We start from the raw sequence: 17,887 nt of genomic DNA, 5'->3' as shown, positions 1-17,887 counted from the left end.
AAGCTGTTATTAGAATTAAATAAGTTAAGGTAGTTAATACATCTAAGGTATTTAGGATAGTGGCTGTGATATTGTAATTTATATATATTTGGTCTTTGACCTCATTCTTGGCACAGAGCTACCAAAACTCTGGGAACTTCCTTAGAGAGCAATAAAGATGTCTTTTGTTATGTTAATGATGTGACTTTTGGAAAACACCTCAGGATGGGGGCTGGTTGCTGGGAGAACCAACTACTTGATTGGAGGGTTAGAAATTTCAATCCCACCCCCTGACTTCCAGGGAGGGGAGAGGGGCTGGAGGTTGAATCAATTGCCAATGGCCAGTGATTTAATCAGTCATGCTTATATAAGAAGCCACTATAAAGACTCAAAAGGGCAGGGTTTGGAGAGCTTCTGAGACTGGGGAGGGTGGTGCTTCTGGAGAGGGCATGGAACTTCCGTGCCCTTTCCCCATACCTTGCCCTATGCATCTCTTCTCTCTGGCTGTTCCTGAGTTATATCCTGTAATAATAAACCGGTGATCTGGTAAGTAAAATGTTTCTCTGAGTTCTGTGAGCTGCTCTAGTGAACTAACTGAACCTAAGAAGGAGTTCATTGGACCCTCTGATCTATAGCTGGATGTCAGAAGCTCAGGTGACAACCTGGACTTGGGATTGATGTCTAAAGTTGGGGGTGAGGGCGGGCAGTCTTTTAGGACTACTGAACCCTTAACTCACGGAATCCGACGCTGTCCCCAGTTAGTGTCAGAATTCAGTTGAACTGCAGGACACCCAGCTGGTGTACGATAATTGCTTGGTGGTTTGGAAAAAACCCCATACATTGGAATTGGATGCAAAATCGCAGTGGCGATATATGTTAATTATTACTATTACTTTGTTTAGATAACAACACAACATGTAGATGGCAGGGATCTGCCTTTGGAAGTGTTCTTAAGTCTCTTCCACTTGGCTGTAAACTTCTTAAAGGCAAGGGTTAAGTCTTCAGTCCTTTTGTGTTTGCCACACATGGTGCAGTGTTTTTCACAGCATATACAATGAATAAATGCTCTTGACTGATAGAGCCAGTGGAGGAGGTGTCTGTTGTGTCATCAGAGTGTTTCTCAGCTCCCCCTCAGAGCAAAACTGCATTCACCTGATAAACTATTCTCATTCTCTTGTCTTCTCGAGGAAACACAACTGAAGGCTCAATGCCTTCTATTGCTTGTGTAAAAAAAAAAAACTTGCTTTAATTTCTGAAGAAACAAGATCCAAGGTTATCATGTTAAAAACATCCTCTGCCTCAAAGAGAAATGACAAGACTCACCTTGATTTTTCAATGGTAAAGGCATAGTTTCCCTGAGTTTGCTTAAAAGGTTTTTCATTTCTCGCATGTCTCTGTAAAATTGATAAAAAGAAAAAATATCAGCTGTAAATTTTTGAAATGTAATCTCAAATTGTCTGTTCTGTGAGACAACTGAAGGACAAAGTCTGTGCCTAATTGTACCAGCTCGAGCTTCCAGTAGGCAAATATTGCATTTATTTTGCTTTTATAAGAAAAAAGAAAATCTGAGTTGGGTTGGCTCTGGAAGGAATAAGAACTACTCTGACAAACGTTTCCACAGGGCATTCTGCTGTAGAAGCCCTCATATCTGCCTTCAGTTGGACCTGGCTGAGATCAGAGAAGAGCCTCTGGTAATGAGGACAGTACTTCACGTTTCCAAGGGCAGGTGAAGGGCACACAACTAGAACAACAGGGGAACCCTGGGCAAAGCTGAGGCTGGGTGATGATGTTCTCATCTGGTCCAAGGGCTGTCCTGCCTGTGTGGGTTGACTCCCTGTGTCTCTCATTATCATGATTGGAATTCAGAGTAACACAGGTGTTAAGCATTCCCAAGGGTCAACACATTAAATTGACGTGGAATGTTTTTAATGTGCAGCCCAGTTTGAGACCCACGGATTTCTTAGGGCAAAGTGATAAGGAGAAGCAAGGAAGCCCCCTCCCAGACCAGGTCTACTGTGTCTACTTCTCCCAGTCACTCCCACCTCCCTTGACCAGAATCTGAACTTTTAGGCTGAACTGAAATACCTCCAATGCTGAGGGCTAGACTCTCCTATTATTATTATCAGCCATAGCTTGCTCTCTGACAAGCTTACAAGGCTTGGATAGAGATTCTGTGCAAGGTTTCTGAAAAGGAAAATGGCTTTGCTGAAGGATTACACACTGACCATGGCACTCTGGCAGATATTTCTTCCTAGGAATAGAGCAAAGCATTTTCTACTTTATAAATTAAGAGAAATCACTCATCATTTGTCTATAGCTCTATCAAACTGTGCCAAACAGCTTTATTGTTTGAATTGTTGGATTTCCAAGCTTAGACAAAATCCAAGTTTTATTAATAGCACGTAATTACCACATGCTTCAATTTTCTATAAACACAGAAATTTGGTAATTAGCTTTAGAATTATATTACAATCTGAAAGTAGAACTACAATGGCTCTAAATGTCACTGTGTGATATATTTCTAAAAATAAAAAAATAGTGTTCATTATCTTGTCAATGACTCCACCCCCCCCACCCCCCCACCCCCACAGAGTCCTCAATGGAATTGCCTAGTATTCATTCAGCTGCTTCGTGCTGGATCTGGGGACATCAGTAGCAAAGGGCAAGATATCAGTGTGAAGGCCAATAAACAAGGGGCTTGTCCCTCTGCCTCACAGAATGGAACTTTTAGCATCTAGATGCATTTATGATTATATTATTGTTATTGCTTCCTTTTCCCAAATGAAATAGAATCACTGTAGAATCTCTTCTTCCCAAGAAAGAAACTCCCTCTCTAGCCATGAGCTACTCCTTGTTAAGACAAATGCATTAACTCACTTTGACCACTAAGGAGCCATCATCTACATCCTGGGAGAGTAAGAGAAGACAGCTCTTCGGAAAGCTGTCTGTGAACTGGACAGAACACTTAGCCCCTGACTGGCAACTGAATAGGCCATTCCATACAATTGAAATCTGAGAATCTACTGGAGGCATCTTTGCACAATTTTGAATTCTTCTCCCTTAAACAAATGGAAATTTTGGGACCCAGCCTGGTGGGTGAGCTGTGATGGGTATATAGATCCACCTTTCTCCCTTCCCAAAGAAACACTCCATTTTCATCTCCATGGAGATGCAAGGCTGGTGGAGTGGGATAAGCAGAGGCCTGGGAGCCCACATCACCTGGAGGTTCTGCTGTCATTCCGCAGATGGATTTGGACCCCTTACCGTCTCTCATCTCAGTTTACTGAGAGCTCTATTTCTGAATTCTGTTTCTGAATCTGAAAGAGAAAATCTCGCCTCTCTCTAGCCCATGAGTATTAACTAGAGAAGGATTGGCAGTCTATTTAGGGTAACTTCCCACTTACCTTTCAGTGTTCTCAATGTCTGTGGAAACCTGCCAGGAATGTTGCTGAATATCTACAGGGGATGATGAGGAGTCCTCTAGAGCAGGTGTTTCAGCACACTCCTCAATTTTGCAATCCAAACTCTTGGTTCCCCCTCCAGGCTCCTTTCCTAAGGGGGTTGGTGTTGGTAAAGAGAAGGGGATAAGAAATCATAAATGCAAATTCTATACCCAAGATATCATTGCAAACGTTGGCTATGCTTTGAGTCAAATGCTCCATTAACCCTAGAAACTTCTTTGAATACTAAAATAATGTGTGTGTATGTGTGTGTGTGTGTGTGTGTGTGTGTGTGTGTGTGTGTGTGTGTAGCATATTTTCACAACATTCTGGGAAAGGTATCTGAGGTCAATGCAACCTGAAGATCAAGATTAAAGTAAGGGCCCTGCCTTTGATGGAGTATTGGTGCTTTGTAACCCATTCTTTGTGAGTTAGATCGGATTAGCTAGGGAGAGGAGATTCAGCCTGTGAAATTGTGCTGCTTTTTTGGTCCTCAGATGCAGGGGCAGGTAAAAGGGCCAGGAGCAGGTGACACCCAGCAGGAGGAATAGGAGCTCCTGCTGTTCTCTCTGATTTTGACACTAGCTCTCTGGGCCTGTGAGAAGCAGCAGAGATAATGGACCTGCCTTCCATTTCCTTGGCTCTCCAACCTCCTTCAGTGTATCATTCTATGAGGAAAGAGACCAGTCTCAAGATCTAGCCTCACTCTGCTGAGACCACAAAGTGTAATCAACTAAAGCACCATGTACTGGGTAGCCGTCCACAGTAGTAAACTGCCAATGCACTAAGACTTGTATTTACCAGGACTGATCTCAAGGGAATAAATCAATCCTTTCTGGAAACAAATCTCCAAATTGGTTAGGCCATAAATTCATATGAAATTAAATGGGAGTTATAGTCTGTGACCCCAATATCCTCTGTTAACGTCTTTTATTCTGCCTTGAACTTCTGGGTATCTGCAAGGGTGTATCTTGCTATCATGGGAATGGCATATGAGGCCCAAGAACTGGGTTTTAATTTTTTATTTGTGTGTGTGTGTGTGTGTGTGTGTGTTTTTCTGCTGCGCTGCATGGCTTGCAGGATCTGAGTTCCCTGACCAGGGATAGAACCTGGGGCCCCAGCAGTGAGAACACTGAGTTCTAACCACTGGACTGCCAGGGAATTCTCAAGAACTGGGTTTTATTTATTTATTTTTATTTTAAAAAATATATATTTATTGTAGTATAATTGCTTTACAATGTTGTGTTAGTTTCTGTTGTACAACAAAGTGAATCAGCTGTACGTATACATATATCCCCATATCCCCTCCCTCTTGCGTCTCCCTCCCACCCTCACTATCGCACCCTTCTAGGTGGTCACAAAGCGCCGAGCTGATCTCCTTGTGCTATGCAACAGCTTCCCACTAGCCATTTTACATTTGGTAGTGTATATATGTCAATGCTACTCTCTCTTTTTTTTTTTTTTTTTTTTGCGGTACGCGGGCCTCTCCTGTTGCAGACCACAGGCTCCGGACACGCAGGCTCAGCGGCCATGGCTCACGGGCCCAGCTGCTCTGAGGCATGTGGGATCTTCTTAGACCGGGGCACGAACCCGTGTCCCCTGCATCGGCAGGCGGACTCTCAACCACTGCACCAGCAAGGAAGCCCAATGCTACTCTCTTACTTCATCCCAGCTTCCCCTCCCCACTCTGTGTCCGCAAGTCTGTTTTCTACGTCTGCATCTTTATTCCTGCCCTGCCACTAGGTTCATCAGTACTGTTGTTTTTGATTCCATATATGTGCATTAGCATATGGTATTTGTTTTTCTCTTTCTGACTTCACTCTGTATGACAGACTCTAGGTCCATCCACCTCATTACAAATAACTCAGTTTCGAAGAACTGGGTTTTAAACCTAGCTTTTTCAGTTGTTCATTAACTTACTCATTCATTCATTCACAATATTTCCTGAGTGTCAGCTAAGTATTGGGTACTGGCCTTTGTACTAGAGAGACAGAGGTGAAAGAAAGGATAGTCTTTGTCTCATGGAGCTTAAAGTGCTGGAGATAGACAATTAAAAAAATAGACAAATAATTACAAAGCTGTTGTATAACATTATGTAGTCTGGTATAAATGGTAGCTATATTGTTTCTTTCACTCTTTCAACCAGTTTTATTTGTATTATGTAGCTACATCTCCAGACTGGTTGTTAAGAAATCGTTACAGCCCGTATCATTGAACATTCATTAGATAGCAGCTCCACATGGTTACCTCATAGCTCAATTTCCCTAATCATGATATGATTGTTTTTGCATGTTTAAAAAAATAAAACAAAAACACTTATGAAAAGGAAGGCTGTTTATGGTAAAATCTAATAGGAAGCTTTTCCCTTGCATTCCTAATCTGAAGGCGACTAGCAAAAATCTCATCCCTGTCATTTCTAACCCATGTAGTAGCAACACAAGGAGAAAGAGACTAGCAATTAACTGGTAATTAACTGTATAACATTAATCAGCCTATAGTAGAAATGGACCTCTGAATATTCAGCCAAAGCACACACACAAGTTTACTGATGAAAACTTTTGATCCTTTTGTGTATACTTTATGCACATTGATCCTGGTTGATGGAATTGTTTTTTCCAATTTTATGATATTGCTGTTGGGTAGAAATTAATTAAGTACGTAGCATATTACCATTAAGTACATAGCATATTACCATTTCCCAGTTGGAGGGCATTGACTTCTTAAAAGCACTTGCATTGAATCTCCTGGTAGAGTGCACACATGCAGCCCATTTGGCACCTACCTCTGAGCAGTCAGCCTTGGGATGTGAGTCTGAACAAGAGCAGCTAGGACTTGAGAGAGGGACAAAAAAGTGGGTGTCCCCCAAAACAGCCCTCTGCTTTTCAAAGCTCTAAAGGTGAGGGCCACCTGAAAGCACACATGGCTCCTGTTCTGCTCTTTTGAGTTTGAAATGCCATGGAGAATGGAGTATGGTTTGGACAGCAAATGGTGGATGAAGAAGATTCACACAAAGAAATTCTCTGCTTTATGGGCTCTGCTTGGCATGGGGCCACTGTAGCACCTACCCTGTGGTCAGGACTGTAGAGCCCAAAACTTTCATTCATGGGAAAAGGGAGGACTCAAGATAGCATGATGTTCCTTCCTGGAGTCCTCTATCTCCTTCATATGTACGCCTCTTATACACGAACACATATGTAAAGTCCAATGCACAACCACTTTATGTACACTTACTGCCTGTACTAATTCTACTTACATAAGACAAAAACATTCTAAAAAAAAAAAGTAACATAATTATTCATGTATTCCTGAAACATGCCTATGAGCTTGCAATGCCAAGTACACTCTCCTTTCCCTCCTTTTCAGAGACTAGATATAACTCTGCTAATGCGGATGCACAGAATGAAAAACTTGGATGCTGGACTTGCAGTTTGGTGCTTTCTGTCAGCTTACAAAATCTCTGCAGAATTTTGATTATATCTTCTCTGGCTGTCACATCTTGAAAGACAGGAGATTGATAGGAATTATAGGGGTTTTCAACTCCAGGATATATGTGGGGAGATCATAATTGCTCTCATTTACTGATAGCACTGACTTTATGCTGGGCATCCTTTCCCACTACAGTCCCTGTTTATTGCCTTCACAAAACACTTATCACTAATAGAAAGTTATCTTATGTACCTGATAACTGGTTTATTATTTGTTCACCCCAACCCCACTCTCATCTCCCATCTCCCCATCTCCAAATGGGATATGTAAAGTCTGTAAGGGCAGGAACCTTATCTGTTTTCTTCAGTTCTGTAAGTCCAGTACTGAGGATGAAGGCTTACACATCAGATGATTTCAACAGATATACAGCATCAAAAAAGTAATTTTACTATATATATTATACAGCTTCCTTTGCCAAGTTATTATGGTTAGAGACACTTTCATGTTAATGCATTCTGATTTATTTTATGCTTTTAAGTGGATGCACAGTATCCCCTAGTAAGGAATTTACATTGTAATTCTTCCCTTTCTCCAGAGTATGCCACTATTTGTATGGGACAGATCCTTTAAAGCAGAAAACTTGGACAAAGTATATGTATTCACATTTTGTACTTTAATATATATTGCCAAATTGGCCTCTGAAAAGGCTATGCTAATTTACATTTCCCTTCCACCAACTGTAAATGAGAGAATCTATTTCCCTACACATTTGCCAGAACTTCATATTATCAATATTTAATTTTTGCTTATTTGATGAAGGAAAATAGAATCTGTCATTGAAGTTTATTTTCACCTCTGTTATTATTACTGAGATTAAATTTATTTTTCATAAGTGAATTGGCTACCTGTATTTCTTCTTTTCATTTTCTATTCATATCATTTGCTGATTTAAAAAATACGGCTGTCTTCGGGACCAAATGGCTTCACAGGCAAATTATATCAAACATTTAAAGAAGAGCTAACACCTATCCTTCTCAAACTCTTCCAAAAGATAGCAGAGGGAGGAACACTCCCAAACTCAATCTACGAGGCCATCATCACCCTGATACCAAAACCAGACAAAGATGTCACAAAGAAAGAAAGCTACAGGCCAATATCACTGATGAACATAGATGCAAAAATCCTCAACAAAATACTAGCAAACAGAATCCAACAGCACATTAAAAGGATCATACACCATGATCAAGTGGGGTTTACTCCAAGAATGCAAGGATTCTTCAATATATGCAAATCAATCAATGTGATACACCATATTAACAAATTGAAGGAGAAAAACCATATGTTCATCTCAATAGATGCAGAGAAAGCTTTCGACAAAATTCAACACCCATTTATGATAAAAACCCTGCAGAAAGTAGGCATACGGGGAACTTTCCTCAACATAATAAAGGCGATATATGACAAACCCACAGCCAACATTGTCCTCAATGGTGAAAAACTGAAACCATTTCTACTAAGAGTAGGAACAAGACAAGATTGCCCACTCTCACCCCTCTTATTCAACTTAGTTTTCGAAGTTTTAGCCACAGCAGTCAGAGAAGAAAAAGAAATAAAAGGAACCCAAATAGGAAAAGAAGAAGTAAAGCTGTCACTGTTTGCAGATGACATGATACTATACATAGAGAATCCTAAAGATGCTACCAGAAAACTACTAGAGATAATCAATGAATTTGGTAAAGTAGCAGGATATAAAATTAATGCACAGAAATCTCTAGCATTCCTATACACTAATGATGACAAATCTGAAAGTGAAATTAAGGAAACACTCCCATTTACCATTGCAACAAAAAGAATAAAATATCTAGGAATAAACCTACCTAAGGAGACAAAAGACCTGTATGCAGAAAATTATAAGACACTGATGAAAGAAATTAAAGATGATACAAATAGGTGGAGAAATATACCATGTTCTTGGATTGGAAGAATCAAAATTGTGAAAATGACTCTACTACCCAAAGCAATCTACAGATTCAATGCAATCCCTAGCAAACTACCACTGGCATTTTTTACAGAACTAGAACAAAAAATTTCACAATTTGTATGGAAACACAAAAGACCCCGAATAGCCAAAGCAATCTTGAGAAAGAAAAACAGAGCTGGAGGAATCAGGCTCCCTGACTTCAGACTATACTACAAAGCTACAGTAATCAAGACAATATGGTACTGGCACAAAAACAGAACTATAGATCAATGGAACAGGATAGAAAGCCCAGAGATAAACCCATGCACATATGGTCACCTTATCTTTTATAAAGGAGGAAAGACTATACAGTGGAGAAAAGAGAGCCTCTTCAATAACTGGTGCTGGGAAAACTGGACAGGTACATGTAAAAGTATGAAATTAGAACACTCCCTAACACCATACACAAAAATAAACTCAGAATGGATTCAAGACCTAAATGTAAGGCCAGACACTATCAAACTCTTAGAGGAAAACATAGGCAGAACACTTTATCACATAAATCACAGCAAGATCCTTTTTGACCCACCTCCTAGAGAAATAGAAATAAAACCAAACATAAACAAATGGGACCTAATGAAACTTAAAAGCTTTTGCACAGCTAAGGAAACCATAAACAAGACGAAAAGACAACGCTCAGAATGGGAGAAAATATTTGCAATTGAAGCAACTGACAAAGGATTAATCTCCAAAATTTACAAGCAGCTCAAGCAGCTCAATATAAAAAAACAAACAAACAACGTCATCCAAAAAATGGACATTTCTCCAAAGAAGATATACAGATTGCCAACAAACACATGAAAGAATGCTCAACATCATTAATCATTAGAGAAATGCAAATCAAAACTACAATGAGATATCATCTCACACCAGTCAGAATGGCCATCATCAAAAAATCTACAAATGATAAATGCTGGAGAGGGTGTGGAGAAAAGGGAACATTCTTGCACTGTTGGTGGGAATGTAAATTGATACAGCCACTATGGAGAACAGTATGGAGGTTCCTTAATAAACTACAAATAGAACTACCATATGACTCAGCAATCCCACTACTAGGCATATACCCTGAGAAAACCATAATTCAAAAAGAGTCATGTATCAAAATGTTTATTGCAGCTCTATTTACAATAGCCAGGACATGGAAGCAACCTAAGTATCCATCAACAGATGAATTGATAAAGAAGATGTGGCACATATATATAATGGAATATTACTCAGCCATAAAAAGAAATGAAATTGAGTTATTTGTAGTGAGGTGGATGGACCTAAAGTCTGTCATACAGACTGAAGTAACTCAGAAAGAGAAAAACAAATACCTTATGCTAACACATATATATGGAATCTAAGAAAAAAAACATGTCATGAAGAACCTAGGGGCAAGACGGGAATAATGACACAGACCTACTAGAGAATGGACTTGAGGATATGGGGAGGGGGAAGGGTAAGCTGTGACAAAGTGAGAGAGTGGCATGGACATATATACACTACCAAACGTAAAATAGATAGCTAGTGGGAAGCAACCGCATAGCACAAGGAGATCAGCTTGGTGCTTTGTGACCACCTAGAGGGGCGGGATAGGGAGGGTGGGAGGGAGGGAGACACAAGAAGGAAGAGATATGCGAACATATGTATATGTATAACTGATTCACTTTGTTATAAAGCAGAAACTAACACACCATTGTAAAGCAATTATACTCCAATAAAGATGTTAAAAAAAATAGGGCTGTCTTGTTGATTTGTAAGAATTCTCTCTATGTAATAGATACTGATAATTTCCACTGCAGGTGAAAGTATAAATTACTACCGTCTGAGATTTAGAACTTTATTGAAGGATGACTCATTGATTACTTTTTCAGTACTGTCTAGGTTTAATGGTTTATTAAAAGATTTTACTCTTCTTGAGTTAAATTTGATAACTCATTTGTCCTAGAAAATTATTCACTAAATACATTTTTAATAGTATGGTTTTCTGTTGTAACTGTTTCATATCTCTAATGCTGTGTATTTATGGCTTACAACTTCTTTGTATACCACTGTTTCTTGGATTCCATATCTTCCTGTTTCTTGGATTCATTTTAATTTTGCTGGAACATATCTTTGACTAATTGTTTCAGAGGAGATCTCCAAATACAAAATTTCTTAGTCTTTATATTACTGAAAATACTTTTTCTTCTCTATCTCTCTCCTGCTGTATGCACACTTAAATTCTAATTGGCTGGATATAAAAATCTATGTTCTAACTAAGTTTCTCTCACAACTTTGATGATATTGTTCCCTTTCTTCTATCTATACCCAAGGATGCTATGTGTGTAGCCTGTTTATGGCCCTCTGAAAATTTTTTATCTTTAAACATTTGAGTTATGAAATGGTTCCTAAATATGTCTAGCTATGGGTGCTTTATCTATTACTCCTTTTTTTGGCATTTGATTGGCATTTGCAATCTACTTTCACCAATTTTTTATTTTGAAAGTTTTCAAACCTACAGCAAACTTGCAAGAATAATACAATGAACATCCAAATATTCTAGTTTAACCAATTGTTAATATTTAGCCATATTTTTCTTTTATCTCTCTCAATCTCTGTGTGTGTATATATATATTACACACATATACACATATAGGTTTCATATATATGGATTATGTGTATAATGTGTATATGTATAACTGTGTAATATATATAATTTTTTGTTGAAACATTTAAGAGTTGCAGACATTAATGTTTCTTTATCCTCAATACTTCAACATATAACTCCTAAAGAGCAAAAATGTTTCCCTACATAACTTTAAAACAATTATCACATGAAAAATTTTATTTAATTTTGATTTAAATGATTCAATTCAATTTGATACAATGCTATTATTTAATATATATATATTCTATATTCAAATTTCCCCATTTGTTCCAATAATGTCCTTTATCGGTTTTTTTTTTTTTTTTTTACATTGAAGGATCCAGATAAGGATTATGCACCACATCTAATTGTCGTGTTTCTTTATTCTCTTTTAATCTAGAATAGCATCCTTGTCTTTTTTCATTTTTCATGACATTGATATTTTTGAATAAAGAGTCCGGGCCAGTTGTTTTAAAGAATGTCTTTAAATTTGGCTTTGTCTGATTGTTTCCACAAGTCTAGGTTCAGAGTAAACATTTTTGGTAAGAATATAGAAGTGATATTGTGTCCTTTTTAGTGCATTGCATTAGAAAGTGTATGCGTTTGTCCCATTATTAATGATGTTAGTTAAGTATTGATTACTTGGTTAAGGTGATTTCTTCCAGCTTTTACCATGGTAGAGGACTCTTTTCCCCTTTGTAAATATTAAGTAATCTATGGAGTGATTTATTAAGATGTTATAGCCTTTTCAATATAAATATTTCTTTAGGTTTGCAAAAAGTTTTTCTATTTTTCTTAATTATCTGTTTCTTTCTGTTTTCTCTATTCTTTAAGAATCCTATTTCATGTTAGAGTCTCTGGATCTTAATTAGCCCTATATTCTGTATTCACTGTGAGGGGCTGAGTTCTGGGAGAATACCTAGACTTGACCTTCAGGTCCCTATTTTAGACTCTCAGTATTTCCATTATAATAATTGTTAAGAACTGTGAAGGGTCTGATATTTCCCTCTACCTGTGAATTAACTTGCCACAATCTCATGGATCCTGGAAAGAGACACGAGACTCCTGGGTTAGAGACAAAGAAAATTTAGTACTCACAAAATAGTAGTAGAGTATCAGCATTTGTGTTAATTTCTTGAGTTTTAATTCCCACAGGGAGACACAAGAAGAGCCAGATCATTATACCTCCACACACACACAGGAAACAGGAACCCTGAGATTAAGGATCCAAAGTCTTCTATAAGCATGTCTGCCCTTTGCGCCAGAGGGAAACATTTTCATTATACTGAATTGTAAGCATGCCTTGCTTTGGAGGGGAGGCACTGTCTCTATTTTTAAAGAACATTGACTAAATAAACATCCTTGAAAAGATAGTGTAAAACAAAGGGCAGTCACTGCCTCAACTTTGCAAGAAAAACTCTGTTCCTTGAAATTCAAGAGCCTGAAGGAGAATTGTCTCCCATCACTAATTAACCCATCTATTAAAATTTTATTTGATGAATAACACTTTCATTTCCAACAAATCTGGTTGCTTCCTTTCTGTTACAGTTACTGCTTTTGAGGTATGACAGACCTAAAATAAATCTATTGATTACATTTATATTTTAAATTCTTCATCTGTTTCTACTTTAAAATTTGTTCATCCAGTATTAGTTGTTTGCGTGTTGCCATTTGGTACCTCCCTTTCAGGGTGTTGATTTTTCATAAAAATCTGCTCATCCCTGGATGTCTGTTCAGCTTTGTCTTTGAGGATCTCTCTTTGCCCATCCTGATGAGTATCCTCCTCTGGTGATTGGAAAAGGGGCAGGATGTGTGGCTGGACAATGTGTCTCTAAAGCTTGTCTTCAGGGTGCCTCTCATCTCCATTGATAAGTTTACCTGGGCACACAGCCTATTTTTTGGGTCCCGTGTTTGCTTTGAGTTTCCTGTTTACAACTCCTACTCCAAAGAGATATGTGGAACAATTTAGCCTGGGAAAAAAACACTGGAGTCATGTGCTCGCTTTCTTTTTCCTCTGCAGCAGTCCTTATGGAGGATTCGAGCTACTTCACCCTCTGTTCTGCTTTGCTGCCTGGTCCTGACTCTCACAGCAGGTGTCCTCATGGGGTAAGCAATGATGGCCTTGGTTACTCAGTGTGGGGCAGCCCAGCTTTTCCTGAATGCAATTTCAAACATTTACTTCCCTGACAGCAGTTCCAGAAATCCTTCCTGTAATTTGTATTTGTTGACTCCTACTTTGAAGTATCTCTGGAATTGATTTTATTTTTGTAGTATTTTTCTCCTGCATGAATTTCTTTTGTTTCTTCTTGAGTTTCTTATTGGTTGTGGCTTCATTTCTTCATTTATATCCACCAATTGAATCCCTGTTGCTTTCTAGCTTTGAGAAATTCCTCAATTTCTGGTTTGTTGAAATCATACTTCCTTGTTTTTCAGGGCCGTGGGAGACTGTTTTGTGTCTGCCGACCTCTATTTTTTTTTTCCTCTTACAATTAGTAGGGCCCATTTGACAGAGTTATGGCAAATGGATTCTGAGTAAGAGTGATGTATGCCTCTTCCAGATTGGCTTCTAAAAATCCTCTCATGGGAACGTCCATGCTTTCTTTTCTCCCCTGACAATTGGATGGATGTGGGGAATAGAAAGAATAACAGGGCCCACCCCACCCTAGCTCTGGCATTGGACTATGACAATGGTGAATAATGAACTCTCTTTGTTCTAATGCATCGAGATTTGATGATGTTTCATGCAGCTGTTACCCTACCCTGACAAATATAAGAACGAATATGGATTTATTCTTTTCATTATATCTTTTGCTGTTATTTCGATGGGTTTTTAGTAGGTGGGGAAATAGACGTGTGAGTTCAGTCCAACATCTCTGGACAAGCTTCTTTTTCTCCAATTATACTCCCTCTCACTTAACAACAGATGCAGAATGAAAGCAAATTCCTTTGCTTATTCAATAATTATTAATTGAAACTTTATCTGCTCCAGGCACTGTACTAAATGCCTGAGATACAATGGCGAGCACACTCAAGGTGATCAACTCTGGAGAGGACAACAGACAACAAATCAGGTGTCTACCCCTCAATGTAACACGTGCCTGGGGGACACATTGCATGGGCATAGGCTCCACCTTGGAGAGCCAGGAAAAGCTTTCTGCAGGAAAGTCCCATCTAAGTTACAAACCAAAGAAAGCATAGGGTAGACCAGGTGAAAGGGATCGTTGTGGAGTGGGGCAGGGCGGACAATATGTTTCAGGCAGAGGGAACAACTGGAAAGAACTTCCAAGTTCAAGTTCCTCGAAGTGGTTCACGATGCCGTGTGTGTGGCCGGCAGGGTATGGGGGGCAGTTGAGATGGGGTTGCTGGTGAGACATGAGGCTGGAGAGGCTAGCAGGGCTGGTCCATAGATGTTCTTCTGAGCCACATGAAAAAGTTGGCAGGGGAGCGCCTCATAAACCTGGATGTTGGCCTATTTGAGTTCTGCATCCCCAGCTTCCCCCCTTTGACTAGTTATCCTTAGAAGGAGCACCTGTTTCTAACATCAGGTGGGCTCTCTGCTCTGCTCGCAGTAAAGGGTCAAGCTGCTTCTAGATGGTAACTTCAAGTCAAAGTTTTACTTTGCCCAAGAGTGACTATGCATTTAAAATCATTTTTTATTATGAAATGAAAAACGCTGTCCCCTGAAACATCAGTTTCAGGCCTCAGTGAACAAGTATTTTCTTGGGGAGGGGATGGAGGGGGAGGGGAGGAGAGCCTTTAGAGCGCCTTAAAATGTCACTAAGCTGGCTTCACCACTGTTGAGAACCAGGATGTCAAAAAGTTGGCCACTTTCCTCAGGGCCCCGCAAAGCTTTTGGCCTTCAGCTCCTTTGGGATTTCCATGTATTTTTAGCCTGTTTATGCATAATATAATAGGCATGTTTGAGGAAAAGTTAAGGGAAACCACACATGAAGCACATACCAGTTTGGAAGGCTAGTTATTCCTATATTTGTGAGAAATGGTCAGTTGTTTAGGAGGAACAAAAACACATGTGATTGTGGGGCAGCCTCAAGAGTCCCACAGAGCTCTTCCACCTCAGAAGTCCTAGGCACTGGCCCCAGAAGACTGGTCTGGGGTCCTTTATTTAGAGTGGAGGCCCCTTTATCACACTCTACTCTGGAGATCTCTTTCCTCCTCTTGATCTCTTTTCTCCCATCTTCTTTCTTTTCTATTCATATTTTCCTCTCCATTTCCCCTTCTCCTCTCCACTCCTTGCTTGCCTGCCTGCCTGCCTGTCTTCGGCCTATAGTGACAGTAGAAAGCATGGCCATAGTGTCTCCTTGGAGGCCCTGAGTTTGGACTCTGATGTCCAGCAGAGTCAATTTTATCCATTTGTGTAAATTTCCCTAGGAATCAAAACAAAACAAACTAATCTTCTCTGAGCTAATATTCTATCGCTGCACTATCATTTCCTTGACGGCAGGGGCAAATTTCCTATGTCCTTTGTGCTCCTGACACATTATCTGCTACGATACGATACACAGGGAAGGCTCTCGGGACAGTTCTCATACTGACTGTGAACAACTAAATGAACACAGTTTACATGAGATGTGTGGAAGCTTATCCACGTGGTTACTCTCACTCTCATGCATTTTCATAACGGGTAGGAGATTTATAACTCCATCCAGTGTGAAAAGGACTGGGAAAATGTAAGCTGTTTGTTAAGTAATCCACTTGTACTCTTGCATTTCCAAAAAACATGTAATTTAAATAGAAATAAGTTATATTAGTTCAGTTAGTTGTTTGCCTATATTAAAAAATAGTTTCAAAGGCTTTTCTACACTGTGGTAAGAAGATATTCATAGTGCCATAAAACACAGAGTGGAAAATAATACTTATACCATAAACAGAAATCCATTCTTGCCCATACGCTGGGAAATAAACATTTTCCGATACAGAGCTATTTCCCTCCCCCGCCCTGTGTCCTTCTTTGTGCTTCTTATGACACTGTAGTCCTATCATTGACCCCAGAGTAGTAGTCAGCTTGGTGGTTCCATTAACTGAGTGAGGAAGCAGAATCACAGGGCACAGGAGAAGAGCAGACAATGGAAACACATTTGAGGGAGGTCCCCATGAGGCTTTCGCTTCTCCATTTCCAACCCCTAAGGTAGAGCAGAACAATGTGCAGACGGTATTGACTGTATAGTTAATTAATTTCAGCTTTCCTTTAATGGGTATCATGGCTAAATCATGCTCCCTTTGGATCACAGCAAAATATCTTATAAATCATTAAATGATCTAAGGAGTTTACTTTCCCTCTCATCTTAAAAGTAACTCTCTGAACTTATTTTGGTAAGAAATTAAATATACAATAAATTTTAGCCATTAAACGTGGTATTTTGGAATATGCACACCAATCATTGTCAGATGTGTGGATAAAATTCAACTCATGGTGCTAGTATTTTTCATTTCCCGATTTGATATGTTCTCTTGCCTTTCTCCAATGTAGCTTAGTGGGAAATGGTCTGGTGTAGTGGAACAATCATGAACTATGCAGTAGGATTAATGTGCTCTGTGACCTTGGACAACGAGTTACCTCTTTGAGCCTCAGCTTCTCCATCAGTAAAATGGGAAAAACGATACTTGAGGATGAAATAAGATGACATGTATAAAGCACCTGGCAAGTAGAAAGTATACAATAAGTGGAAGCTATTATCATTGCTGTTATCCTAGTCCTCAGCTGACATCTACTTTGACAAAAGGTGATGAATATTGTGTCCTGTTCACTCTTTGGTATTGATATGAGGACACGGAGACAGAGTAATAGATGGTGTTAGATTACCCTTACATTCCAGAAGTTGGTTATATTTGGGTTCTTCAGATAGTACAAGTTGTTCTGGTCTTGGGTCCTTTGCATTAGCTACCAATGTTTATGAAGTTGTGTCCTTCTTGTCATTAAATCTCAGATTAAGTACTGCCTTCTCAGAGAGCTTTGACCATCCCTTCTAAAGTAGCCACCCAGTCATGGTCACTTTCTATTACATTACCTATTCTAATTATTGACACTGTAATTTTAGTGTTTGGGATTTTTACAAATTTTTCCCCCTATTTCTCTGCACGAGACTATATACTCCATAAGAACAGGGATCTCTTCAGCCCTTATCGTTTCAGTCTCCCAGTACCTTACATAGGTGCTCAACAAATATTTGTTCAAAAAACAAATGCATGTGTCTACTCATAATTTGAATCATAATCTATTTTAAGATTTATTCTACTTAATTTCTTCAAACCTAATGTTCTATTTTAGTATCAATTGCCTCATTACACTGGAAAATAAGACTTTACTTGTGGTTTTATTCTATTTCTGTCTTTGCATTGCTTGTTTCTTTTATTGGTGGGTCATTTTCTTTACATTTCTTAATAGGAGGCTGA

The 17,887-nt window shown here is 39.1% G+C and overlaps 1 protein-coding gene across 2 annotated transcripts in view; it reads right to left on the bottom strand.

The window, feature by feature from the left end:
* RGS7BP (regulator of G protein signaling 7 binding protein) overlaps positions 1-17,887 on the bottom strand; it is a 121,989-nt gene that overhangs the window by 21,627 nt on the left and 82,475 nt on the right. The window contains exons 4-5 of one of the 2 annotated variants that reach the window (XM_059062321.2): positions 3,384-3,531; positions 1,303-1,373 (exon numbers count right to left, since the gene is read on the bottom strand). In XM_059062321.2, the coding sequence (XP_058918304.1) occupies positions 1,303-1,373; positions 3,384-3,531 (219 nt within the window). Of the gene's footprint in view, positions 1-1,298; positions 1,374-3,383; positions 3,532-17,887 lie in introns of those variants that run through there. The other variant, XM_059062323.2, reaches the window with a different exon arrangement.

This window comes from Kogia breviceps, chromosome 4, assembly GCF_026419965.1.
Source record: "Kogia breviceps isolate mKogBre1 chromosome 4, mKogBre1 haplotype 1, whole genome shotgun sequence".
In the NCBI taxonomy this organism is placed as follows: Eukaryota; Metazoa; Chordata; class Mammalia; order Artiodactyla; family Physeteridae; genus Kogia; species Kogia breviceps.
This window is presented reverse-complemented; position numbering and strand designations above follow the sequence as displayed.